This window comes from Pseudopodoces humilis, chromosome 16 (genome assembly GCF_049639895.1).
Source record: "Pseudopodoces humilis isolate 2021_Gansu_Grassland_sample_001 chromosome 16, ASM4963989v1, whole genome shotgun sequence".
NCBI classification, from domain to species: Eukaryota; Metazoa; Chordata; class Aves; order Passeriformes; family Paridae; genus Pseudopodoces; species Pseudopodoces humilis.
Window position 1 is genome coordinate 266338 of NC_142215.1, and position 25260 is coordinate 291597.

The following is a 25260-nucleotide window of genomic DNA, read 5'->3' on the forward strand; positions in this document are numbered from 1 at the left end:
CCCCTTTCCCACAGCAGGAGGCTCAGTCCCTTCACCACAGCCTGGGGCCTGGCTGCAGCCCCTGTGTCCAGCACAGCCCTGCAGCCGGAGCACGATGCCCCTGGTGCAGGAATGGCCAGGCTGGACCTGGGCCCCATTCGTGCTGCGGCCAAGCTGCAGACACAGCCCACCCCAGCCTCACCTAGCCCCACCACCGGCTCCTGGCCTCCACTAAAGAGCCTGGGGCTGCGTTCCGTCACAGGGGCAGCTCCTCTCTGCGGAGTCGCTCGGGCTCGATGTGTCTGGGGCCGCAGCGGCTTCCCCCGGTCAGCACGGGCTGCAGCGCTCTCACCTCGCTCTTGTTCTTCTCACGACGGGCGGGGCTGGGGCCGGGCAGCAATCGGGGCTTCCAAAGAGAGCTCTTGCACTTGGGGTGGGATGCAGAGCCGCCCAGCCCTGACCGCCCAGGAGCAGCGCGGCGCACGGGGGAAGGGGACCCACGCCGCCTGGGGGATGCTGAAGGGATGGTGGCGGTGGCAGAAGCGGTGCGGTGGCAGCCCCTGCCTTGGAGCTGCTCCAGGGCGTGGCCACCCCGCATCGCTCCGCTCTAGAAAGGCGAGTCAGCAAAACTTCCGCCTGACACGCTTTTTCCCTGACTTCCTCTAAAACTGGAATCGGCCCGGCAGTGTCCTGCAGGTGACATTGAAACTCCTCTGGCGCCGGATCCTCCCTGGCAGTCACAGTAGAGGGCTCAGGCCAAGACACCCAGCGGTGTGCTGGTGGCTGAGCTGAGTGGAGCTGACCTGGGCAAAGGCAGTGGTGGTGGCAGCTGCCCCGTGTGATGCAGCTGCTAGGGCTGAGCAGTGCCACCGTGGCACCAGTGAAGCCCTTTGAAGAGGAGGTGCCCAGGGCTGCCACAGGGAGTGTGGTCCTAACTATGTGGATGCAGGCTGGCAGCAAGGGCTGGGGCAGTGTGGGTGTCCATCGGTGGGTGCTCTGTCCTGCAGACAGGCTGGCCGCATTCAGTGGGGCTGCACAGAGTCCTCAGGACCCCCCAGGTGCTGCAGTCTCTTGGAGGGACACAGGGCCATGGAGTGGGACTAGGAGTCAGGCAGGATCAGGCATGGCTGAGGGAGCTCTGCTGGGTGGGACTGGTGCTGAGCGGAGGCTCCACAGGAGCAGTGGAGCTCTGGGTATACAGGGCTGGACCTGGTGGTGTCAGGCCCTGGTGGGAGACAGCTGGGAGGAGTGGTGGGGCTGGGAACTGCCCAGCTGCAGCAGAGCTGTGTGGTGGCGTCGGCTGCTGGCGTGGGGACTGGCAGGGAGGGGAGGAAGCGCAGGAAATCTCGCAATGGCTGTATGGTCAGCTCTGGGTTTCCTGTTCCTCCCTGGGAACCAGAGCTGCACCAGCTCCAGACCGCACCAGTCCCGGCCCCAGCAGGACACCAGCAGCAGCCTCACAACGAAGACCTAGCAACAAACGTAGGTTGGAAGGACTGTGCCCTGGTGGGGTTCTAGCAGAGACAGGGGGACTCCTTTGTAGGGCTGGGGGAGGGGGTTGGGGGTGTGGGTCTTGGTGAGGTCAAGGGCTGGTCCAGGGGACATCCTGCCCTGCACAGGGAGGTGCCTCAACACTCTCCTGCTCCTGCTGCACTCTTGCTTCAGGGCAGGGCACCCAGGGACTGCCGCTGGGATCAGTTTGGCTCCCAGTAGCCTTACTGGAGTCCTGCGTGCTGGGATGTGTCCAGGTTCAGCACCTTTCTCTGGGGCTCAGCACCCTCTTCTGCTTCTGCTGGCTTCCCACCAGTGTCCCGGCCCCGGGAGCTCTCACACTGTGGGCACAGGGGTGACAGTGGCAATGGGCAGGACAGGACTGGAGCTGCCAGAGAAGAGGGGCTGGTGCCTGCCAGGGGTGGGGGACGTGGCTGTGCTGCCCTTGGGGAGCAGCCCTGTGCATGGCAGAGGTGACACTGCTGTGTACAGCTCCACACTTCCTCCTTCCCAGCACCATCCCCACAGACCCCAGCTCCCACAGGGCTTGCAGCACTCATCCTGCTGCTTTGAATGTGCTTTGCAAGGCTGTTTGCAATGGGCGGGGAGGGTCGTCTCTGCTGCAGAGACCGGATGATGGGGCAGGAGGGTGTGAAACGCAGAGGGCCCAGGCCACTGGTGCAGGCAGTACAGGGCAGAGCTGTGGCTCAGGTTGTCCTGGTGCCCCACAGACTTCCCCCAGCTGGACAGTGGTGCCATGGGCTTTGGGCCGGAGCTGTGGTGCCCACAGGGGCACAGTGCACTGCTGCGGCTGCAGGATGGGGAACTGCGCCTCCTGGAGCTGATGAAGAAGTGGATGTCACAGCGGGCCAAGAGTGACCGGGAGTATTCAGGGATGCTGCACCACATGTTCTCCCAGCTGGAAAAGCAGGAAGGCGCTTGGCAGCTCCATGGCGACCGTGGTGGTCAGATCGAGAAGGTAAGGGATGCCCCAGAGTAGGACTGTGCCCTGCAGAGCCCGGTGAGGTGCTGGAAGATGCCATCTCCGCCCGTCCCTGATTCCCTTTCGTGCAGTCCTGGTCGGTGCTGGTGAGCCGGACAGAGATGCTGAGCCAGACCCTGCGGCGCCATGCGGAGGAACTGGCAGCGGGGCCGCTGGCCAAGCTGAGCCTGCTCATCCGCGACAAGCAGCAGCTGCGCAAGGCCTTCAGCGAGCAGTGGCAACAGCTCAGCCAGGAGTATAGCCGGGTATGTTGGAGCCAGCAGGGGAACAAGAGAATGTGCTGGACCCACTCCCTGACTTTGTCCCTCTCCAGACGACGCAGCAAGAGATGGAGAAGCTGAAGGCACAGTACCGCAGCCTGGCACGTGACAGCGCCCAGGCCAAGCGCAAGTACCAGGAGGCCAGCAAAGGTGCCAGCCTGGCCCCTGTCCCCTGCATAACCTTCCAGCTTCCCACAAGGGTCAAGGATGGCTGGAGCACCCCACACTCTGTGGAAACTACAGCTCAGCCTGGAGCGGGTGGGGGTTCTGGGGATGGGTAGCATAGAGGAGAACCCAGCCTGGCCCCCAAGAAGCCAGGCAGAAGTCTGGGGGCCTTGGGACACCACGCTGTGGGTCAGGAGCATCCCTGTGTCACAGTGTAACCACCCCAGGCTTGGTTCCCCTGCCTGCCTTGGGACCCTCTCCCAGCCCTTACCCTCTGACCCCTGCCCCAGTGCTGGGCCAGGTGATGTGCTGGCGGTTGGGGTTTTCCACAGCCTCTCTCCACAGACAAGGAGCGGGACAAGGCAAAGGAGAAGTATGTGCGCAGCCTCTGGAAGCTCCATGCCCTGCACAACCAGTACGTTCTGGCTGTGCAGGCAGCTGCATTGCACCACCAGCACCACTACCAGCGCGTGCTGCCCAGTCTGCATCAGTCCCTCTACAGTCTGCAGCAGGAGATGGTCCTTGTCCTGTAAGAGTCCTGCCTGTCACACTGCCCACCCCATGCCCCACTGCCCATCCTGTGCCCTGCTGCCAGCCCCTGGCCACCCCCATGGCCCCACAGAACCAGCAGTGCTCCCACAGAAAGGAGATCCTCAGGGAGTACTGCAGCATCAGCAGCCTGGTACAGGAGGATATGTTGGCCATGCACCAGGAGATTGCCAGTGCCATCCAGGCCATCGACCCTGCCACTGAGTACAGCAGCTTCATCCAGAGCCACCAGTATGGCTCCACACAGCCACAGTCCCTCTGCTGGGTACGGCCCTGCTGCCGTTGAGTGGCAGAGCCGGCATGGGGTAAGTGGAGGCAGAGCTGTGCTGGGTGCCCACAGGTACGAATCTGAGGTGCCACCAGCTGTGTCCTTTGATGAGAGTCTGCTGGAGGACACAGAAAACCTGCTGCCAGGGGAGCTGCAGCTGAATGAGCTGACCCTTGAAAGCGTCCAGCACTGGTGAGTGAGACTAGCTATGGGCAGGGGCAGGTGAGGGGCAGGGGATAATCCCCCTGCCACCACATGTCTCTTGCAGCCTGACATCAGTTGAGGAGGAGTTGGTGGCTGCCACAGAGGCCGTGAGCATCAAGGAGCAGCAGACGCGGGAGCTGAAGGCAGAGATCCATGATGAGGAGCAGGGCCGGAGCCCCGGGGAGCGGTGAGGTGCAGCAGAGGGGGGAAGGGGGTCAGGGCAGCAGGTGCTGACTGCCCCTTCCCCTCCCCAGGGTGTACTTGTTGGGCAGACGGCAGGGGCTGCACGAGGCACGGCAGCAACTCGAGGGCTGTCTCTGTGCCCAGGCCAAGCTGCAGGTGCAGCGGGATCTGCTGGCCAGGAAGCTGGCAGAGCTGGGCACCAGGGATGCCCTGCCTGCCCTGCCTCTGCCAGAGGATCGGCAGTCCATCTCCTCCACAGTGAGTCAGTCTTGCCCCCTGTGCTCTGGAAGCTGCATGGATGGGGTGCACAGCTGATGCACAGCCCGTTCCTCCTTCCAGGAACAGGAGCGGAGCGGGGCCAGTGCACTGGAGACTCTAAAGAACCACATCACAGGCATCTTCAGCCCAAAGTACTCGGTGAGCCCCTGGGCACCTCCAGCCACCCTCCTCTCCACCCAGCTGTCTTGCTGAGCCTGTCCTTTCCTTTCTGGCCACAGAGCCTCCCTTGCTTCAGCACCTCCAGATTCTGTTCACACCTGCCCCAGGCACAGCTTCCAGACACTGCTGCTGCCCCACCTCTGGCACAACTCAGTAGTGTGCATGTCTGGGCTCATCTTGTCTCCTTCCAGCTGCCACCCCCCGTGCCCCTAATCCCGGATGTGCAGAAGCCGCTGTGCCAGCAGGTCTGGTACCACGGGGCCATCCCACGTTCGGAGGTTCAGGAGCTGCTGACCTGCAGTGGGGACTTCCTGGTGCGGGAGAGTCAGGGCAAGCAGGAGTACGTGCTCAGCGTGCTGTGGGATGGGCAGCCCCGGCACTTCATCATCCAGGCTGCCAATGTCAGTGACCACAAGCGGGGGGATGGCTGGGGTGGCATTGCATGGGCAGGCACAGGTTCCTCACAACCTCTTGGCCTCCCTTCCTGCAGAACATGTTTCGGCTGGAGGGTGATAGCTTCCCCACCATTCCACTGCTCATCCAGCACCTCCTGCAGAGCCAGCAGCCCATCACACGCAAGAGTGGCATTGTCCTTGCCAGGGCTGTGCCCAAGGTGATACAGGCAGTGGGGAGGGGCAGAGTGCAGGGGCAGCTCTGCCCGGCTCTTCCTCCTGTCCATGACTGGGCTGAGAGCCACAGACATACTTCTCCAGCTAGACAGAGGGACTTGGACCTGGGGCTCTGCCAGAGAGGGGGTTGCAGGGGTATGTGGGCCAGGGGCAGCTCACTGGTATCTGTTTGCTGCAGGACAAATGGGTGCTCAACCACGAGGATGTGCTGCTGGGGGAACGCATTGGTCGGGTGAGATGGGTGCTGTGGGATCTGTAGGAGGGCAGGGCTGTCCTCACAGGGTCTACAGGAGGACAAGGGTTGCCTTGGGCCACATGGTGAGCTGAGCCTGGTGCACCTGTGTCTCGGAAGGGTAACTTTGGGGAGGTGTTCAGCGGACGCCTGCGCGCTGACAACACCCCTGTAGCTGTGAAATCCTGCCGGGAAACCCTTCCGCCTGAGCTCAAGGCCAAGTTCCTGCAGGAAGCCAGGTCCGTGTGGCCATTGGGCTTCTGTCACATTTGTCCATTCTTGCAGCTGTTTGACCCTTCTGGGGCTGCAGCACCCTCGTGCTGAGGGCTGTGTCCCTGGGCTGGCTGGGCAGAGTGCCCTGGGGATGGCAATGGGTGGCTTGTGCCCAGAGCAGCCGGGCCCCCCGACACTCACAGTGCCCACCCTTGTCCCCACAGGATTCTCAAGCAGTATAGGCACCCGAACATTGTGCGGCTCATTGGCGTCTGCACGCAGAAGCAGCCCATTTACATCGTGATGGAGCTGGTGCAGGGTGAGCAGCCCCATCGCCGCGGTCCCCACGCACACACGGGTGAGCCTGCCGGGTGTGCCTGGGCACCCACCGCCTCTGCAATCTGGGCACAGGGGGGGACTTCCTGACCTTCCTGCGCACTGAGGGTCCCCACCTCCGGGTGAAGGAGCTGGTCAAGATGACGGAGAATGCTGCCGCCGGCATGGAGTACTTGGAGAGCAAGCACTGCATCCACAGGTAGGCCCTGGCAGGACAGGGGGAGCCCTGGAATTCTCACCGCCCCATGTGCCAGGTGGAGCCCCAGGGACAGCTGGGTACATAAGCTGATTGCTTGGGGCTTTCTCAGGGACCTGGCTGCTCGCAACTGCTTGGTGACAGAGAGGAACACCCTGAAGATCAGCGATTTTGGGATGTCACGGGAGGAGGAGGATGGCATCTATGCCTCCACAGGAGGGATGAAGCAAATCCCTGTCAAGTGGACAGCCCCTGAAGCACTCAATTATGGTACAGGATGGAGCTGGTCATGGCCTGGCACCCCGCAGCTTATTTGGGAGCCAGAAGTCTGGCACTATCCCACTCCCACTCACTTGGTCCTGAGGAGGGAGGCAGACACCCGGAGCACCTCAGGCCTCAGGAGCAGTGCTGCATCAGTTGGCACAGCTCAGGGCACAGCTGGGCAGTGGTGACATGGGTGTCCCCTGCCAACACCATTTGTCCTGCCCCATGTCCCCAGGCCGATACAGCTCAGAGAGTGATGTCTGGAGCTTCGGGATCCTGCTGTGGGAAGCCTTCAGCCTGGGTGCTGTCCCCTATGCCAACCTCAGCAACCAACAAACACGAGAGGCGGTGGAACATGGTAGGGGTCACGGCTGGGGCTGGCTCCTGAGTGCCACCATGAGCTGTGGGTCCAGCACTGCAGAGTTGTGCCTGTGGGATGGGCCAGACAGGGAGTGAGGGGCCAGTAATCCATGTCCCCATCCCTGTTGCCCCAGGGATGCGGCTGGACCCTCCTGAGCAGTGCCCTGAGGAGGTGTACCAGCTGATGCATCGCTGCTGGGAGTATGACCCTTGCAAGCGGCCCAGCTTCAGCACCATCCACCAGGATCTTGTTGCCATCCGCAAGAGGCTCCGGTGACAGGGAGCACCAGGGGACTTGGATCCATCCCATGGCAGTGCTTGGAGGCATCACAGAGTCCGGGCCGTGGGCACTGCAGGGTGGCTGTGCAGTGCTCGAGTGCCAAAGGCAGGGTTCTGCATGCCCCAGGGTGGGACATGGCACCCACAGCTCCTGCCCAGCTTCATCTTGTACAATAAATACAGGAGCTCTGCAGCTGTGCATCTAGGAGCTGTGAGGGGACACGGGCTTGTACTGCACTGGGATGGGACACTGGGATGAGACACTGGGATGAGACACTGGGATGAGACACTGGGATGAGACACTGGGATGACGCATCAGGACTGGCATGAAGATGAAGTACCAGGACAGGGTACATGCAGAGGACTGAGACAGGGCACTGGGACAGAGGGCTGGAACGGGACCCTGGGACAGGGCAGTGGGATGGAGCACCCGGATGGGGCACATCGGGATGGGGCACACTGGGAGAGGGTACTGGGATGGCCCCTGGCATCTCGACTCAGCTGCAGGGTTTGGGGATGGCTGCTCCCGTTCCCGGGGCTGTGCAGGTGTCCCGGCCCGGTCCCACAGCGGTCTCCAGGCCGGTTCGGTCCCACAGCGGTGTCCCGGCCCGGTCCCACAGCGGTCTCCAGGCCGGTTCGGTCCCACAGCGGTGTCCCGGCCCGGTCCCACAGCGGTGTCCCGGCCGGTTCGGTCCCACAGCGGTGTCCCGGCCCGGTCCCACAGCGGTGTCCCGGCCGGTTCGGTCCCACAGCGGTGTCCCGGCCCGGTCCCACAGCGGTCTCCAGGCCGGTTCGGTCCCACAGCGGTGTCCCGGCCCGGTCCCACAGCGGTCTCCCGGCCGGTTCGGTGCCGCCTCCGCGGGGCCTGGCCCGGCGGGCGGAGCGCTGGGCGGGGCCTGGCCTGGCCCGTCCCGGCGGGCCCAGGCGGGCGATGTGAGGGCCTGGGCCGGGCTGCGGGGCCGCCCAGGGTACGAGCGGGTGGCGGCGGTGTCCCGGCCGGTGCTGGCCCGGCCTCTCCCGGCTCTCCCCGGCCCGTCACCACGGGGCCTCAGCGCGGCGGCCCCGGGCGCTGCCCAGCTCTGCGGGGCCGCGCGGCCTCTCCGGCCCCGGCCCCGGCCCGGCCCCATCAGCAGATATAAATATACGGCATCGGATTAAGCCAAGTAGGACGCGGTGAGGGCTCTTGGAGGAGGCAGGAGGCCGCGGTGAGGTGCTGCGCTGCCCGACCTGGCTCCCCCCCCAGTCCCGGCGCAGGTGAGTCCCTGCCTCCCTTCGGGATGAAGCTGAAGAAGCAGGTGACAGTGTGTGGAGCTGCCATCTTCTGTGTGGCCGTCTTCTCCCTCTACTTGATGCTGGACCGCGTACAGCATGACCCCACACGGCACCAGAGTGGGGGCAACTTCCCCAGGGTGAGTTTGGAGGGTCTGGGGTGAGTGAGAGGGGTCCTGGGATGGCAAACAGGGACATTCAGCCAGGGAAATTCATGGGGAGCCAGTCCTGGCCTCTGGGAACTTAAGGTGCCAGGGCCAAAACTGGCTCCCCACAGCTGTGGGTGACCTCCTGCCTCTCGCTGTGGCCTCTGTGCCCCCAGAGCCAGATCTCGGTGCTACAGAACCGGATCGAACAGCTGGAGCAGCTGCTGGAGGAGAACCATGAGATCATCAGCCACATTAAGGACTCGGTGCTGGAGCTGACAGCCCATGCAGAGGGGCAGCCGGCATTGCCCCAACATCCCCTGAACAGCTCCTGGGCACTCCCCCCTGAGAGTCGCCCGAGTTTCCTCTCCGTGTCCCCACAAGACTGCCAGTTTGCTCTGGGTGGCAAAGGACAGAGCCCAGACCTGCAGGTGAGGGACTGATGGCTCTGCTAGCGTGAGGGGTCCATACCTGGGCATCCATGGGGTCCTAGCTCTACTCTTTCAGGGGTCTCTCAGCCCTGTCTCCTACCCACAGATGCTGGCTGTGTACTCCTTGCTGCCATTTGACAACCAGGATGGTGGTGTCTGGAAGCAGGGCTTTGACATCACCTATGAGCCCAATGAGTGGGACACAGAGCCTCTGCAGGTGTTTGTGGTGCCGCACTCCCACAATGACCCAGGTGAGCAGCAAGGGTTGGCCCAGCCCCTGCTACCCTGCAGTGCTGGCAGGGAAGCCTGGGCCCCCCACAGTGACCCCCATCTGTGCTGCCAGGCTGGATCAAGACTTTTGACAAGTACTACTACGACCAAACGCAGCACATCCTCAACAGCATGGTGCTGAAGATGCAGGAGGACCCACGCCGGCGCTTCATCTGGTCCGAGATCTCCTTCTTTTCCAAGTGGTGGGACAACATCAGTGCCCAGAAGCGGGCTGCTGTGCGCAGGTAGGGCTGCCCACCTGGCCCCACTGCTGACCTAGCTCCCAGGCAGGCTTAGAGCATGGGGTGTGTGAGGGATAGGCCTAGGGACTGGAAAGCTGCCATGGGCCCTGCACTGCTCAGCATAGGGTGCCCTCAAACTGCCAGCAGCTTCCCAGTGCCATCAGATGTCAGAGCCACTGCCATGTGGGGTGAGAGGTGGGGGGACAGATCCTGCCCTGGGCTCCTCCCTGTACTGACTGGGCTGTGGAACTTGTGTGCAAAACCCAGGGAACCCACGGAGGGGTGGGAGACCTGGAGAGCAGGATTATGTGGTGAGTCAGGGCCCCCTTGTCTGCCCCCTACCCCAAGAGAGTTGGAGGCCACAGCGGAGGGTGTGTGGGAATGGGCTGTGGCTGGCATTGGGCGGTGGACGGATGACTCTCTGTGTGGGGACAGCATGACAAGGGGGGAATGGCAGTGGTGGATGTGGGGGCTGCAGGTAGACTGTAGGTGGCTCAGGGCAGGGGGACTCTTCAGTGGATATATGGCTCATGCAGGGCTCTGGTCCCATCTTGGGTGTGCCCCTCACAGGCTGGTGGGCAATGGGCAGCTGGAGATGGTGACGGGCGGCTGGGTGATGCCTGATGAGGCTAATTCCCACTACTTCGCCATGATTGACCAGCTGATCGAGGGGCATCAGTGGCTGGAGAAGAACATCGGTGAGAGCTGGGCAGATCTGGCTGGGGGCCTGCCTGATGCGTTGCAGGCCTCCAGGTCCTGACACGGGAGGTGCTGCCAGCCCAGCATACAGCTGACGTGTCTCTGTGCCCCAGGTGTGACGCCGCGGTCGGGCTGGGCCGTAGACCCCTTCGGGTACAGCTCCACCATGCCCTACCTGCTGAAGCGCTCCAACCTGACAGCCATGCTCATCCAGCGCGTGCACTATGCCATCAAGAAGCACTTTGCTGCCACCCAGAACCTGGAGTTCATGTGGAGACAGACATGGGGTAAGGGGCTGCCAGAAGGGGACTGCAGAGGAGGCCCTCTGGGGCAGGTGGCAGCAGAGAATGGCTACCAGCTGCTTTTCTGTGCAGATGAGCTAAGCACTGGGAGGCAATGTCTCTGCCCTGTGGGACAGCCTCAGGGTGACTTTCCACCTGCCCCCATGTCCAGCAACACGCTGGGGGAGGCTGCTGTGCCCTCTGAGCGATAAGGTCTGCTCTGTTGGACCACTATCTTTGGGTCCCCCTGCTCAGGGCAGGCAAGGGAGAGCCATTGCTGGTGCTCACCTGTCCTTGGTCCCACAGATCCAGACACCAGCACCGACATCTTCTGCCACATGATGCCCTTCTACAGCTACGATGTGCCCCACACCTGTGGCCCAGACCCCAAGATCTGCTGCCAGTTTGACTTCAAGCGCTTGCCTGGAGGCCGGATCAATTGCCCCTGGAAGGTTCCTCCCCGCGCCATCACTGATGCAAACGTGGCAGAGCGGTGAGTGCGGCAGGGGCAAGGCCACGTGCCTCCCAGCCTGTGGGGCCACCAGGGGCTGGCCTCATTCCCCGACCCCCACACAGAGCCCAGCTGCTGCTGGACCAGTACCGCAAGAAGTCCAAGCTGTACCGCAGCAAGGTGCTGCTGGTGCCCCTGGGAGATGACTTCCGCTATGATAAGCCGCAGGAGTGGGACGCTCAGTTCCTCAACTACCAGCGCATCTTTGACTTTCTCAACTCCCGGCCTGACCTCCATGTCCAGGTATGTGTGAAGAGCTCCGTGGGGCTGGGGGGAGCAGGAAGCCATGGCAGAGCACAGTTGGAGGGGTGAACAGTTCTGTGAGGGGTGATAGGAGCCCCCACTGCAGGAGCCCTGGCTCAGGGCTGCACGTGCTGTCTTGCAGGCACAGTTTGGCACACTCTCTGACTACTTTGATGCCCTGTACAAGAAAGTGGGCATTGTGCCGGGGATGAGGCCACCCGGGTTCCCAGTTCTGACTGGGGATTTCTTCTCCTATGCGGACCGGGAGGATCACTACTGGACAGGATATTACACCTCCCGGCCATTCTACAAGAGCCTGGACCGAGTGCTGGAGGCCCACCTCCGGTGAGGGGCAGTGGGCTGGTCCATGGGGCACAGGAGGTGTGCAGGGGGCATGGGTGAGGGGTGGCTGGGCAGTATCCTGGGGATCTTGTCAGCCCCCGGTCTGTTCCAGCTGCCAGCACACTGGACTGGTGCACACAGTGCCAAACCCTCATCCAGTCCCAGGGCAGTGTGTGCCTTTGCTGCCCCCGTCCCAGGCCAGCCCCCACAGTATTGCAGCAGCAGGGTAGAGATGCTCAGTGACTCTGTCCCTGTGCAGGGGGGCAGAGATCCTGTATAGCCTGGCACTCGCCCACGCCCGCCGTGCCAGTGCTGATGGCAAGTACCCGCTCTCTGACTACGCCCTGCTGAGCAACGCTCGCCGCAACCTGGGCCTCTTCCAGCACCATGATGCCATCACCGGCACCGCCAAGGAGGCTGTGGCCGTGGACTACGGAGTCCGGTGCGTGTGGGGACCAGGGCGCCCTCAGAGCCTGTCTCAGAGTGGGGCTGGTGGGCTCAGGGCTGGGAGAATGGCTAGGCATGGGGATGCTATGGGGAGGTCCTCCCTCTCCTGGGGAGATGTAGAGGGTGTTGGGGCAGTCCTGGGGCAGATGGTCCCAGGTGGCTCACTCTGCCTTTGCCCAGGCTGCTCCACTCCCTCACCAACCTCAAGCGTGTCATCATTAATGCTGCGCACTACCTTGTGCTGGGGGACAAGGACACATACCACCATGACCCGGCTGCACCGTTCCTTGGCATGGTGAGCAGCACCAGGCTCTGGCTCCCTGCACTCTGGCACTGTCCCCATGCCCCCGGGAGCAACTCCGTGCTGTAGAGGCCAGGAAGAGGGCCCCAGCTGGGAGCGGGCTTGGGCACACCCCAACTCTTTACTCCTCCTCCCCAGGATGAGACACGCTCCAGCCAGGACTCTCTCCCAGAGAGGACAGTGGTCAAACTGGACACCTCACCTCGGTAGGGCCTCCTGCCTTGCTCTGGGGACTTATGGGACTGTGGGGAGGCTGTGAGGGAGTACCTGTGAAGTTCGGGTAGGTGCAGTGGGTCTGTAGGTAGTGTGGGGCGTGGGACATCTGGGATGCTGTGAGGCAGGGATGCCATCCCCGTGTTACCCCCCATAGGTTCCTGGTGGTGTTCAACCCGCTGGAGCAGGAGCGCCTGAGCGTGGTGCCGGTGCTGGTGGACTCCCCACACGTGCGTGTGCTCTCTGAGGAGGGGCAGCCCCTGCCCTCCCAGCTCAGTGCAATGTGGAACTCTGCCACTGATGTGATGCCTGATGTCTACCAGGTATGGGGTGCCCCACACCCACAGCCCATGTGTGCCAGCCTCCCATCCCATGCACTGCCAGGACAAACTGGCAACCCTGCTCTATCTCTGCCCTGAAACACAAGATCCCACAGCTCTCAAACCCCCAGGTCACCGTGCACGTTCCTCCTCCTCAGAGGCCCCGCAATGCCGAGCGGGGTCTTTGCCCCACTGACCTCCAGCCATTCCCCGGACGCGGGGGGCTGGCTCAGGTCCCCACGCTGCCTGCAGGTGTCTGTCCTGGCCCGCCTGCCCGCACTGGGGCTGCGTGTGCTGCAGCTGCACAAGTCCTTGGATGGCCACGCCGCGCCGAGGTCCTCCACGCGCCTGTACCTACATGGGCGGGACGTGCCCGTGCACAAGCCAGAGGCCGTGCCTCTGCACATCTTGCCAGCTGCTGCTGCTGACTTCTGCCTGGAGAACCAGCACCTGCAGGCCTGCTTCTTGGGGCGCACGGGCCTGCTGCAGGTGAGTGCAGGGCTGTGACAGGGCGTGGGGTGAAGGAGGGGAGGGGTACATCCTGCTGCTTCATGCACTTACTGCTGTGCTGGCCCACACCCGCAGAGCCTGCGCCAAGCTGGGGAGGAGCAGGGGCACAGGGTGAGCAGCGAATTTCTCATTTACGGCACCAGGACCTCCAAGGACAAAAGTGGGGCCTATCTGTTCCTGCCTGATGGCGAGGCCAAGGTACAGGGCCCACCCCTGAAATCCAGCTGACAGCTGTGCCCACAGGACTATCCTCAGGCAGCAGCCTCAGCGCAGTTATCCCTCCCCCCAGCCCTACGCTCCCAAGGACCCCCCAGTGGTGCGGGTGATGGAGGGCCCCCTCTTCTCAGAGGTTGCCAGCTACTACCAGCATGTCCAGACTGTGGTGCGGCTGTATAATGTGCCAGGTGAGATCTTGAGGCTGTGCCAGGTGTCGCTGGCCCAGGGAACTGGGCTATGCTGCCCGTGGGGCTCAGCTCCTCACTGCCTACCCACAGGGGTGGAGGGCCTATCCCTGGATGTCTCCTGCCTGGTGGACATCCGTGACCACGTCAACAAGGAGCTGGCCCTGCGCTTCAGCACTGACATTGAGAGTGATGAAACCTTCTTCACGGACCTCAATGGTTTCCAGGTATGCAGCAGGCTGGGGAGGGACAGCAGCTGTCCACAGGGGGACAGTGCTCTGGCACCAGGCACTGTGGGAGCCATCTCTGGCCACTGATCACTGGTCCCTTGGCAGATCCAGCCCCGCAGGTACCAGCGGAAGCTGCCACTGCAGGCCAACTTCTACCCAATGCCTGCCATGGCCTATATCCAGGACATGCAGAGCCGTCTGACGCTGCTCACAGCCCAGGCCCTGGGGGTCTCCAGCCTCCACAGTGGTGAGCCAGGGGGCTGTGCCTTGGGAACCTGCCATGGAGCTAGGGCTGTCCTCCCCAGGGGAAGCAGGAGAAGAGGGTGCTGCGGGCTGGGCAGGGTGCCCTGGTCCTGCTGTCTCTGAGGGCTCTGTGCTGTGGGGTGTGGCTGGCGCCTGGTAAGGCCTGGGCTGCAGGGACTTGCTCTCCACAGGCCAGCTGGAGGTGATCCTGGACCGGCGCCTCATGCAGGACGACAACCGGGGCCTGGGCCAGGGGCTGAAGGACAACAAGCGTACCTGCAACCGCTTCCGGCTCCTCCTGGAGCGCCGCAGCACTGCCAACAAGGTGCTGGCTGTGAGGTGGCAGGACAGGAGAGCCCAGCCCTGCCTTGAGATGGAGCAGGGTGGAGGCATTTGCAGAAAGCTTCACATGTGATGGGATGCAGTGTCCTCTCCCCTCTTGTTCCATTGTGCTGGCACTGGGCAGGGATGGGCCTGGAGCAGGGGGCATGGGGACAGCAGGATGTGCAGTGGGGTCTGTCCCTGTGGAGCCACATTGCCCTCATAATCACGGTGTTTTTGTCCCATCCCCTCGCTGCCCTCTGCATGTGCTGTGCCACCCATCCAGAGCTCCGGCTTCTTTTCCAAACTGGTCTCCATGTTTAAAGCCTTGAGCTTCCCTGGCACCAGGACTGGCAGACCTGAGGTAATGGCCAGCCTGGCCCTGCTGTCTCTCCCTGTCTTGTGCACTAGCTGCTAGCCACTAGTCTAGCCAGGCTTGTAGCAGGTCTGTAGCCTGACCATCATCAAACCGAGGTCCTGTTTGGGTGCTGGGAAGGGGGTCCTGCCTGGGCAGGGGCAGCTCTGTGTGCACTGGGCTGGCAGGTGCCTGGTCTCGAGGGATGGGGGTTCTGTGGGCTTTACCCAGCCTCTGCCTGGCTTCCTGGGCCCACACTTGACCCATGTGCTGCTTGGCAGGTGCAGGATGAGCGCCCCATCAGCTTCCCCTCCCTGCTGAGCCACATCACCTCCTTGCACCTGAATGCTGAGGCCTTGGTCATGCCAGTGGTGCTGGAGAAGCCAGCCCTACCAGCCCTGCGCTCCTTTGTGCCCCTTGCCACCACCCTTCCTTGCGACTTCCACATCCTCAACCTGCGGATGCTGCAGGCAGAGGTGAGCTATGGCCCAGGGGCAGCAGGGCTTTGGTGGGTGTCTTTCCCCTGCTGTCCCCAGTGTTGTGCCTCACGCTCCAGCTCCCTGCAGGATGACTCGCTACCATCAGCTGAGGCAGCACTGATCCTGCACCGCAAAGGCTTTGACTGCAGCCTGGAGGCCAAGAACCTGGGCTTCAACTGCACCACCAGCCAGGGCAAGGTAGGGCCAAGCTGCCCCCACACCTCCACTGGGTCAGAGCTGGGACCTTGACATGGCAGTCATGGCATGTGTCAGGCTGTCCTGGGCACAGTGCTGCCCCAGGCATTACATCCTCACCTGGGCCTCCCCGCTTCTTCCTCTTCTCTCCCCAGCTGGCTCTGGGAGGCCTGTTCCAGGGGCTGGAGCTGGGCTCCCTGCAGCCCACCTCACTGACACTCATGTACCCGCTGGGCACAGCCTCCAACAGCACCAACATCCGCCTGGACCCCATGGAAATTGCCACGTTCCGCATCCGCCTGGGCTAATGTCAAGCAGGAGAGGAGTGGCTGGACAGCACAGGAGCAGCAGTGGACTGGGGCCAGCAGTACTGTGATGGGCACGGGCAGGAGGGGACAGACTGGCAGAAGCTGCTGCTGCCACTTTCTAATTTATTAGTTCCATGTTCTCAGATTTTGGAATGAACTACTGTGGCAGGGCTGGACCAGATGCTGCTGGATGCGGTGCTGGATGGGCCAAGCATGGCTGGGGAGGGCAGCAGGCTGGGCTCTGCTGCTGCTGGTGGGCCAGACACTGCTGCCCTGTCACAGGCAGGCTGCCCAGGAGAGTGGCCACTCTGATGGCTGGGGCAGTGGTTCATGCAGGGCTTCCCCTGACTGGCGGGGCAGCAGGGGGAAGCCAGGAGCACCAGTGGTGTTGGGCAGCTGCCTGAGGAAGTGCTGTGGATTTGGGATTGAGCTCTCCTGGAGTTCATAGGAAACGCAAGGCTGTTTCCAAGGGCCCTGGTCTATGTGTGGTTTGTGGCTCTCAGGGGAATGGGAATGGTGTGCTGTGAGGAGACAGGGCAGCACACTGAGGCAGGTGGAGGCCAGCTTGAAGATGTGGCCAGGAGCCCCAGGCATCTGTGAGAGACTGGTGGCATGGCCAGGCCCAGCTGTGCCTGGGGGTGGGCGGGAACCAGGGGGACAGAAATCAGTTCCTTGTGCAGGCAGAAATGCCTGGGTGAAGTGTGGGAGTGCCTCCCCAAATCCAGAGCCTTTAGTCCATTTTCAGAGTGTGCCTGGCAGTCTGTTCTGCTGGAGCTACGGTGGCTGAGTTGAAGCTAATTACACCATGTCACCAGAGCATCCACCTGGTTGCTGTGGGAACCACATGCCATACTTCCTGGCCCCCTGGGGCTACTTACTGCCAATGGGTGCCAGCAGGGAGGGCATTGGGAAGGACTGGGTGAGGTGGGGAACTGCCTCAGCTCTACCTTGGTTGGGTTGGGCTGGATGAGCTTAGAGGTCTTTTCCAACCTGAATGATTTTGTGATTCCACGATTCCTGCACAGCCCCCAGTACATCCACATCCCGTGGGCTTGGCCCCTGGCAGCTCAGTACCTTGCAGTGCTTGTCCTGTGCTCTGCCCTTTCAGGGACTCCCAGGATGGGCCCAAGTGCCCAACTGGGCCCTGGATGTAGCAGCTGGTGCCTTGCATCCTGCTGGGAAGGGAGCCTGCCATCCTACTCCTGGCCCCAGAAGCTCATTACTGATGCTCCCGCCTCTACCGCGGTCCCTGTGGACAGAGCGAGTGCAGGAGGCTCTAATGGCTCTGAGCAGCTCTTGGTGGAGGCTGCGATGGAGGCGGGAGCAGGAGGGGCTGTGGTTTCTGCCTCCACTGGAGCCAGAACTGCCTCTGTCCAGGGCTGGCTGGGAAGATGCTGGATGGGCACCTGCTTCAGCTGCTCCTTACCACGGCTCTGTTCCCCAGCATCACTGGGACAGGTACAGCCCCATTCCTGCCTCCCGTTCCCTGAGCCCATCCCTGCTGCGGCCTTGTCTGCTGAGGGTTGATCCCTGCCAGCCCAGAATGGAGGATGGGGGGTCTGTGCTGGGGGGCAGTGGTCTGCAGTGAGAGGTGGTGGTCCATACTGGGGATGGTGGCCCAGGTGTGGTGCTGCTCGGGTTGCTCCCACTGCAGCACATCTGTGGGGTCTAAGTGCTGTCCCTGGGGAGTGATGGGGAATAGGGAGGGGGTTCAGCATGGAGGATGAAGACTGACCTGATGTCCTGGGGGCTTTCCCCTCCTCTCTGCCACCACAACCGCCCTTGGCCACATTTGCCCTTGCGGAGGCCTTGGCGAGCACTGGAGGTCACGGCATACACAGGGCCATGGCTGCCAGAAGGCAGTGCCAGGGGGAGGGAGCTCTGCTCAGCCTACAGTGGGTGTAGCCCACTCTGAGGGCTGAGCTGGGGCCCCCTGTGCCACATTAGCTGGACTCCCTGGGGCTGATGAGCCCTCAGCCCAGGCCAGCCCAGCCCTGCTGGGACCGGGAGGGCTCTGCTCTGCCGCATCACGGCAGAGACCATGTCACTGGAGCCGGCAGCCTGTCCTACAGGCACCGCACAGTTTCTGTGGTCCCTGCAGTGGGGACTTGTTCCCGGCCCTCTCCTATCTCCCTGCTTCAGTTTTGGTGCAGAACCTGCACCTCTGTGAGGGCTACGTGGGCCCTGATGGCCTCTCCCACCCCGGATTCTACTGCCCACGGCTGACGGACCCCCCCAGCCACCGCTACTGCTGCCAGCCCAGCCTGGACGCTCTCAAGTCCTGCTGCTCTCAACTGGCCCTGGAAGCCCTCACTGGAGTGAACCTCTCCAGCCTGGCAAGCCCTGGTCTACTCCGGTGAGCAGGGCAACAACCGGCAATGCTGCTGAGGCTGTGGGGCCCGTGGGGCTCCTGGCACACCCTCGGGGGCTCCTCACGGTTGCTGGGGCGGGGACTGTGGTGTCCTTCAGAGCCCACAGTGGGCCCTGGGTGGCCCGCCCCAGTTCCACTGCACCATGGGAGGGCCATGCCTGCCCCCTCCTGAAGTGCCGCACCCCGCAGGCACCCGCTGGCCCTGCCTTTCGTGGGGCTTTATGGGCTCCTAGTCCTCCTGCTTATGGCCATCGACCTCTGCCACTTCTACTGGACCCGCCGGTGCCACCTCCGCCACCTGCTGCCCCGTGCCTGTCGTGTGCCTCGTGGACCCCCAGGGCGGCACCTGGCTGGACCCCGGCTTCTCCACGGTGCCCCCAGACTGACACGGCCCAGCCAGGGCTGCTGAGCGGCGGCCACGGGCAGGGCAGGGCAGGGCAGGGCAGGGCAGGGCAGGGCAGGGCAGGGCAGGGAAGGGCAGGGGGTGTACACAGGGGGGACTTGCACCCCGGGCTGCTCTCTGAGTAGGGGGTCACTCACATCCCGGGGTTAAGTCAGGGGGGTGGGGGGGACACTCGCACTCCAGGGTTAAGTCCGGGGGCTGTACGGGGAGACACTCGCACTCGGAGGTGCTGCGGGGCGAGGGTGCGGGGGGGACACGCGGGGACACACGAGGGTGCCGGTGGCCGGTGCTGACCCCGCCGGGCCGCGGGGGGGCGCTGCAGGCTCGGCCCCGCCCGCCTCCGGCCGCGCCCCGTCACGTGACGAGGGCGGTGGCGACCGGGTTCCCCGGGCGATCGGCGGTGACGTCACGGGTGCGGCGCGATGGAGGAGCCGGTGAGCAGAGCCGGGCGGGACCGGGACGGGCGGGTCCGTGTCCCGGGGGTCCCTGTCCCCGGGGTCCCTGTCCCGGGGGTCCCTGTCCCCGGGGTCCCTGTCCCCGGGGTCCCTGTCCCGGGGGTCCCTGTCCCCGGGGTCCCTGTCCCGGGGGTCCCTGTCCCCGGGGTCCCTGTCCCGGGGGTCCCTGTCCCGGGGGTCCCTGTCCCGGGGGTCCGTGCAGGCTCCAGGGCCGTGTCTCAGCCGGTGTCCATCGGCAGGTGACGGCGGAGCAGCTTCGGGCGCGGGGTAACGCGCTGTTCCAGGCGGGGGATCACGGAGCCGCCCTCGCTGCCTACACGGAGGCTTTGAGCCTGAGCGATGCCGCGTCGGAGCGCGCCGTGCTGCACCGCAACCGGGCCGCGTGTTACCTGAAGCTGGTGAGCACTGGGCGGGTGTGTCACCGCGGGCTGCAGGAACCTGCCCGGCTGGCTGGAGCTGTTCCCAAGCCGTCTCAGTGTCTCTGATCTGGGGCAGGGGGTGAACGCGAGCAACTTTAGGAGCTTGAGTAGACCAGAAGTTCCTGAAAAGCACCTGGGGCCGTAGGGCTCCCCAGATACCCTGCGAGGGTTGTATTCTGGAAAACAGAGGGTGTCCCATTGTGCTGGCTCACTGTCTCCAGCGATGCTGTTCCCATCCCGTCCTCAGTCCCCAAAGTTAAGGGTGTAGGCTGCATGGGGCTTGTGCAGGCAGTGCTCAGGCGTTTCTGTCTCCACAGGAGGATTACATCAAGGCTGAGGCTGATGCGACCAAAGGTACTGTCAGTGGGGGTTGTGGTGGGACCAGCTGCCCATCGGGGCAGGCCGTGGGCCCTGCGATAGACCCCCTTGTGCGCAGCCATCGAAGCTGACGGCCGGGATGTGAAGGCGCTGTTCCGCCGCAGCCAGGCGCTGCAGCAGCTGGGCCGCCTGGACCAGGCTGTCAGTGACCTGCAGCGCTGCATCAGCCTGGAGCCCAGGAACAAGGCCTTCCAGGAGGCCCTGCGTGCCCTGGGCAGCAGCATGCACGAGAAGGTCAGCAGGGGGGCAGTGGGGGCCTGCTGGCCCCACTGTGGCTGTGGGTGGTGTGAGAAGGTGGGGAGGACTGAGCCACTCTTTCTGCTCTGTTGCAGATGAAGGCCATGTCCTGCACGGACTCGAAAGTAGAGCAGATGTTCCAGATCTTGCTGGATCTTGACGAAAAGGATGCAGACAAGAAGCAGAAAGTCTGAGCTCAGGGAGCGGGGTGCAGTGCTGTGGCTGGGAGGAGAGGAGGGGAGGATTGTTGCTCCTGGGCCAGTGGTGGCTGGGTAGGGCTACCTGGGCAGGTCAGGCTTGCCCCATGCAGAATCCTCCCCGAGACAGGGGTGGAGGGTGGGTGCCTACAGCTACCAGCAGTTCCGTGTGCAGTGTGCTGCTGTGACCCAGACAGAACCCTTCTTCCCCAGGCTGCACAGAACTTGATCGTGCTGGCACGAGAAGAGGCTGGAGCAGAGAAGATCTTCCAGAGTGACGGTGTGCGGCTGCTGATGCAGCTGCTGGACACGGCCAAGGCCGACCTGATGCTGGCAGCCCTGCGCACACTGGTGGGGCTGTGCTCCGGCCACCGCTCTCGTGTAGGTCCCACCACACCACACGGCTGGGCCCAGGGGAAAGCCATGCTGGGGAGGCTGCAAAGTGTCAGACAGGCGAGCTCTGAGCTGTTGCCTGCGAGGCCTGAATTTGTGAGAGGAAACCATCCTGATAAGGGGCTGGGAAATGCCAAGGCTTCCCCAAGGCCTCTGGAAGACAGGTGTGCTTGTACCTGCAGACCACGGCCGTCTTGGCAGAACTGGGGGCACCCCGTCTTGCGGCAGTGCTGGGTGTGGAGCATGAGCAGGTGTCCCTGGCTGCCTGTAACCTGCTGCACGTGATGTTCGATTCCCTGAAGGAGGGGCTGCAGAAAGACTTCCGTGGGAAGGAGGATGCAGTGGTGCTGGGTGAGTGTGGGCTGCCCTGGCTGGCTGTTGTACAGGGAGAGCCCCAGGTAGGTGCAGAGATGCCATGAATTTTTTGCTGCTGCCCTGTCACTGCTCCCTGCAGCAAAGCCAAGCTCTGATCCAGGGTTAACAGGCAGCAGAAGCCTCTGGTCATGGCAGCATCTCTGCCAGCTCTACCACGGTGGGGGTGAGGCCATGCCCAGGATGCTGACTGCTGGGCACTGTCTTTTTTGGAAGATTCCTCCAGGGACCTGAAACTACTGATCAAGCACCTCCTGGAGCTGCTTGTGCTGGAAGGAGCCTCAGCACACGGCCGTGACAACGCCCTCAACCTCCTCATCAAGGTGGTGCCCAGGAAGTCACCAAAGGAAACCAACAACAGCCTGAGCCTCTGGGTGATTGACCAGGGTTAGTGGAATCACTAGCAGTGTCCTGGTGGGGCATTGTGCTCCTCTGCCCCAGGTCTGCACATGCCATTGTGCCCCTCACTGGGCTGTCTGACCTTTCCCAGGCCTGAAGAAGATCCTGGAGGTGGGCAGCACAGTGTGCGGCAGCTTGGGCAGCCTGCCTGTGACAGAGAACAGCCGGATGAGCACTTCTGTTCTGCTGAGCAAACTGTATGAGGACCTGAAGTGTGATGCTGAGAGGGAAAACTTCCACCATCTGTGCGAGGACTATGTGAGGCGAGTCCACTTTTCCTGGGGGTGACGGTGGTTTTGTCACCTGCAGCCTGGCAGCACTTCAGTGCTAAAGCTGACTGCAGACCCACTGGGGACTGCTGTGGGTGAGGTGAGGCACGTGAGGCAGGAAGAGGCAGGTGGATCATCCTGACCCTTTCTGCTGGTCTTTCCTTGAAGGAGCTGGTTCGAGGGGCACGAGCTGCCAGGGAAGCTGCGGGCCATTCAGACAGTGTCGTGCCTGCTGCAGGGTCCCTCAGATGCAGGGAACAGGGTGCTGGAGCTGGAGGGGATCATGGACAGTGTGCTGTCCCTCTGTGCCTCTGTGTGTGAGGCCCACCAGCTGGTAGCGGTGGAGGCGCTGATCCATGCAGCCGACAAGGCCAAGCGCGCCTCCTTCATCACAGCCAACGGAGTCAACCTGCTCAAGGAGATCTACAAGCACAGCGAGAGGGACAGCATCCGCATCCGTGCACTCGTGGTGAGCACGGTGGGACAGGATGTGCTGGGGCTGAGCCCTAGGGTGGGCTGTGGGTGCAGGACCACCGGTCACAGTGCTGCTCCCCCCTGCTGGGGGTCCAGGAGACTCATCAGGTTGCCTACATCCATTCCTGCTCCCACACTCTATTCCTGGCTGCAGGGGCTCTGCAAGCTGGGATCTGCTGGAGGCACAGACTTCAGCATGAAGCAGTTTGCTGAGGGATCCACCATGAAGCTGGCCAAGCAGTGCCGCAAGTGAGCGGGGCCAGGCGTGGGGGTGTGGGCAAGGCGCCCCACAGCTGGGCTCCCTGGAGCTGGGCTGTCCACAGCCAGGCTCAGGGACCACTCTCACAGGTGGCTCTGCAACGAGGCGATCGATGCAGGCACGCGGCGCTGGGCTGTAGAGGGCCTGGCCTACCTCACCTTCGATGCAGACGTCAAGGAGGAGTTTGTGGAGGACAAGGCAGCAATGCAGGCCATGTTCCACCTGGCCAAGGTGCATACCAAGAGCTGTGGGATGGGCACCCTAGCACCAGGGAAATGTGCTGGAGTGGATGTGGGGTTCATGCTCTGGGGTAGGATGTGTGGGAGAAGCTGGGTGGGCTCCAGTCCTGGCTGCTCCTCCTGGCTGTGGGTGTGACAGGTGCCCACTGTCGCTGCAGTCAGAGGACAGGAGTGTGCTCTATGCTGTTGCCTCCACGCTGGTGAACTGCACCAACAGCTATGACCATGAGGAGCCGGACCCGCAGATGCTGGAGCTGGCCAAGTATGCCAAGCAGCACATCCCAGAGCAGCACCCCAAGGTGAGCAGGGCACGGCTGTGCTTGGGAGGAGAGTGGGTGGGTGGGACACAGACTGGGTTTCCAGGTGTGGACAGGTTGGGCACCTGACCAGGCAGCTGGTGCTCCCGAGCCAAATTTGACCTTACCTGTGGGACAGGACAAACCAGAGTTTGTGAAGCGGCGGGTGCGGAAGCTGCTGATGGCTGGAGTGGTGTCGGCTCTGGCCTGCATGGTGAAGAGTGAGAACCCAGCACTCACCAGCTCCTGCCGGGAGCTGATCTCCAGGTGCGACCGTGCCAGGAACAGGAGGGGCTGGGTTCCCAGGCTGTTGCCATCCTTCTGGTGAATTTATGTGCCTGTGGTGAAGGCCAGCTCCTGGACAGTAGGGGGGATGTCCAGGAGTCTGGTGCAGCCTGGGCCTAACTGTGACTATCCAAATGCTGCAACTTACCCCGTTTGGTCCCTAGAGTGTTCCTAGCGCTGGTGGAGGAGGCAGAAGACCGGGGTGGTGTGGTTGCTCAGGGAGGAGGCAAGGTGAGAGCATGGACCCCACTGTGCTTCTGCCCTGCACCACTCTGGGGGGTGCTGGGGCTGGGGGCAGCTGGGGCTCTGTGGTTTAGCAGGGGCTGCACTGGCTGTCTTGGACATGAGGCTGGGGGAAGCTGTGGCTGCCCTGGGTGCTGTGGCCTTGGCTGCAGGACAAGCTGCTGTTTCTGCCCCCAGGCTCTGATCCCACTGTCCCTGGAGGGCACTGAGGTGGGGCAGACCAAGGCAGCGCAGGCCCTAGCAAAGATCACCATCACCTCCAACCCGGAGATGGCATTCCCAGGGGAGCGGGTGAGTGCTGGGGCTGGGGGTTGGGTCTGCCAGGCAGGGGCTCGTGTGGGAGCAGCAGTGGGGATTGACTCCATTCCATGTGTTCTGTCTCCACAGATCTATGAGGTGGTGCGGCCCCTAGTCAGCCTCCTGCACCTGCAGCGCACGGGCCTGGAGAACTTTGAGGGGCTGATGGCCTTGACCAACCTGGCTGGCATCAGCGAGAGGCTGCGGTAGGGATGGGGGAAGAAGGGGGCTGTCTGTCCCCTTTGGGCCTGGCAGGCTGCCCTGGGCAGGAAGTGCTCACTGCCTGCTGGCCTCCCAGGCAGAAGATCCTGAAAGAGCGGGCTGTGCCCATGATTGAGGGGTACATGTTTGAGGAGCACGAGCTGATCCGGCTAGCTGCAACTGAGTGCATGTGCAACATGGCCATGAGCAAGGAGGTGAAGGCTGGGATGGGCTGGGGTCTGTGGTGGGCTGCTGGGCCACCACACCCCCACACAATTCCTGCTCTTTCCCCTGCAGGTGCAGGAGATGTTCCTGGCTGAGGGCAGCGACCGGCTGAAGCTGATGGTCCTGTACAGCGGGGAGGAGGATGAGAAGCTGCGGCGGGCAGCCTCGGGGACCCTGGCCATGCTGACTGCCCTGCATCCCCCCATCTGCAAGCGCATTCCCCAGGTGGTGAGTGCCCAGGATGGGCTGGACTGTCCCAGGACCCTGGGACAGCATCCTGTGTCCTATATTCCCTCCTTGTGGTGGCCTGGAGCTCTGGCCCCAGAACACAGGGCAGCCTGTGGTGACTTGGGCCTGATGGAGCTCTGCGATGGAGCTGTAGGGGGGGAGCTGGGGCCCTCCTCTTGGGGTCTGTGATGATGCTGGCCCCACTCCCCTGCAGACGGTGCACTGGCTGGAGATCCTGCAGGCCCTGCTGCTGAGCCCCAGTGCGGAGCTGCAGCACCGTGGCGCCGTGGTGGTGATGAACATGATGGCAGCTGCTCGGGAGGTGGCCGAGCAGCTCATCGCAAGCGAGATGCTGGAGATCCTCTCGGTGCTTGCCAAGGACAAGGACAAGCCGCGGGTGGCCCAGGCGGCCCAGGAGAGCCTGGCACACGCAGTGGCTTACGGCCTAATCAAGCCCAACCCTGGGCACGCCTGAGGGCCCGGGGGCCCCCGCACAGGCCGCACACGCTGCCCAGGCTGGTGCTCACACGCTGCTCTCAGGGCGGCCCTGGCGGGGTCTGGCTGCGCACGGAGCTGGCTCAGCACTGCCCGGGGCCGGGGCCACGCTGCCCGCCCGGTGCCCCGGGGCGAGCGGCAGGACAGGGACAGGGCTTGCCGCTGCCTTTGCCACCGTCTGCCTTAGCCGGGAGGGCCGGCCCGGGGCGGGACCGGCGCGGCGGAGCTCGGCCCACCCGGTAACACTAAAGCTACTCTTGGACCACGGCCCGGCTCTGTCCGTCCGTCCTCCGTCGTCACGTCCGGTTCCTCCTCCCGG

At 63.3% G+C, this 25260-nt stretch overlaps 3 protein-coding genes across 7 annotated transcripts; all 3 read left to right on the forward strand.

Moving 5' to 3' along the window:
- The first annotated feature begins 1338 nt into the window (after window positions 1-1338).
- FES (FES proto-oncogene, tyrosine kinase) lies at window positions 1339-7222 on the forward strand. Of its 4 annotated transcripts, none has more exons than XM_088063354.1 (19): window positions 1339-1461; window positions 2288-2449; window positions 2545-2718; window positions 2787-2883; window positions 3244-3427; window positions 3541-3678; window positions 3788-3907; window positions 3984-4106; window positions 4174-4360; window positions 4442-4519; window positions 4732-4941; window positions 5031-5153; window positions 5348-5401; window positions 5522-5640; window positions 5839-5933; window positions 6026-6149; window positions 6259-6416; window positions 6646-6768; window positions 6905-7222. In XM_088063354.1, exons 1-19 carry the CDS (start codon window positions 1339-1341, stop codon window positions 7045-7047), a joined length of 2535 nt encoding a protein of 844 aa, XP_087919480.1. In that variant the 3' UTR covers window positions 7048-7222. The 4 variants fall into 4 exon arrangements, with proteins under 4 accessions (XP_087919480.1, XP_005521871.1, XP_087919479.1 ...); XM_005521814.3 differs by having other exon boundaries at window positions 1382-1461; window positions 2202-2449; XM_088063353.1 differs by having other exon boundaries at window positions 1382-1461; window positions 2202-2449; window positions 3984-4103.
- An 890-nt stretch (window positions 7223-8112) lies between these two features.
- On the forward strand, window positions 8113-16278 carry MAN2A2 (mannosidase alpha class 2A member 2). 2 transcript variants are annotated; one of them, XM_014251336.2, is made up of 23 exons: window positions 8113-8458; window positions 8641-8895; window positions 9002-9146; window positions 9239-9410; window positions 9978-10105; window positions 10220-10393; window positions 10694-10880; window positions 10964-11141; window positions 11284-11486; window positions 11743-11925; window positions 12111-12225; window positions 12370-12437; window positions 12602-12767; window positions 13017-13253; window positions 13350-13472; window positions 13564-13678; window positions 13769-13902; window positions 14011-14152; window positions 14340-14473; window positions 14756-14833; window positions 15106-15300; window positions 15391-15501; window positions 15654-16278. In XM_014251336.2, exons 1-23 carry the CDS (start codon window positions 8327-8329, stop codon window positions 15804-15806), a joined length of 3528 nt encoding a protein of 1175 aa, XP_014106811.2. In that variant the 5' UTR covers window positions 8113-8326; the 3' UTR covers window positions 15807-16278. The 2 variants fall into 2 exon arrangements, with proteins under 2 accessions (XP_014106811.2, XP_005521744.2); XM_005521687.3 differs by lacking the exon at window positions 14756-14833 and having other exon boundaries at window positions 8115-8458.
- A 2688-nt stretch (window positions 16279-18966) lies between these two features.
- Window positions 18967-25208, forward strand: UNC45A (unc-45 myosin chaperone A). Its single transcript, XM_005521813.3, has 20 exons — window positions 18967-19014; window positions 19275-19433; window positions 19772-19808; window positions 19891-20066; window positions 20165-20257; window positions 20480-20647; window positions 20842-21010; window positions 21248-21418; window positions 21522-21693; window positions 21868-22168; window positions 22328-22422; window positions 22522-22663; window positions 22830-22970; window positions 23107-23234; window positions 23417-23483; window positions 23673-23786; window positions 23883-23998; window positions 24091-24208; window positions 24291-24446; window positions 24661-25208. Exons 1-20 carry the CDS (start codon window positions 19003-19005, stop codon window positions 24919-24921), a joined length of 2796 nt encoding a protein of 931 aa, XP_005521870.1. The 5' UTR covers window positions 18967-19002; the 3' UTR covers window positions 24922-25208.
- The last annotated feature ends 52 nt before the right edge of the window (window positions 25209-25260 follow it).

What these genes read in the sequence shown, in the direction of transcription:
- FES (XM_088063354.1), top strand. Translation starts at nt 1,339, where the DNA reads ATGGTCAGCTCTGGGTTTCCTGTTCCTCCCTGGGAACCAGAGCTGCAC. An exon ending in CAGGAGATGGTCCTTGTCCT is followed by an intron (nt 3,428 to 3,540) that starts GTAAGAGTCCTG and finishes GTGCTCCCACAG; the next exon opens with AAAGGAGATCCTCAGGGAGT. An exon ending in AAGTTCCTGCAGGAAGCCAG is followed by an intron (nt 5,641 to 5,838) that starts GTCCGTGTGGCC and finishes TTGTCCCCACAG; the next exon opens with GATTCTCAAGCAGTATAGGC.
- MAN2A2 (XM_014251336.2), top strand. Translation starts at nt 8,327, where the DNA reads ATGAAGCTGAAGAAGCAGGTGACAGTGTGTGGAGCTGCCATCTTCTGT. An exon ending in GGCGCACGGGCCTGCTGCAG is followed by an intron (nt 13,254 to 13,349) that starts GTGAGTGCAGGG and finishes CCACACCCGCAG; the next exon opens with AGCCTGCGCCAAGCTGGGGA. An exon ending in GCGGCTGTATAATGTGCCAG is followed by an intron (nt 13,679 to 13,768) that starts GTGAGATCTTGA and finishes GCCTACCCACAG; the next exon opens with GGGTGGAGGGCCTATCCCTG.
- UNC45A (XM_005521813.3), top strand. An exon ending in CTGTGCGAGGACTATGTGAG is followed by an intron (nt 21,694 to 21,867) that starts GCGAGTCCACTT and finishes CTTTCCTTGAAG; the next exon opens with GAGCTGGTTCGAGGGGCACG. An exon ending in CCATGTTCCACCTGGCCAAG is followed by an intron (nt 22,664 to 22,829) that starts GTGCATACCAAG and finishes CTGTCGCTGCAG; the next exon opens with TCAGAGGACAGGAGTGTGCT.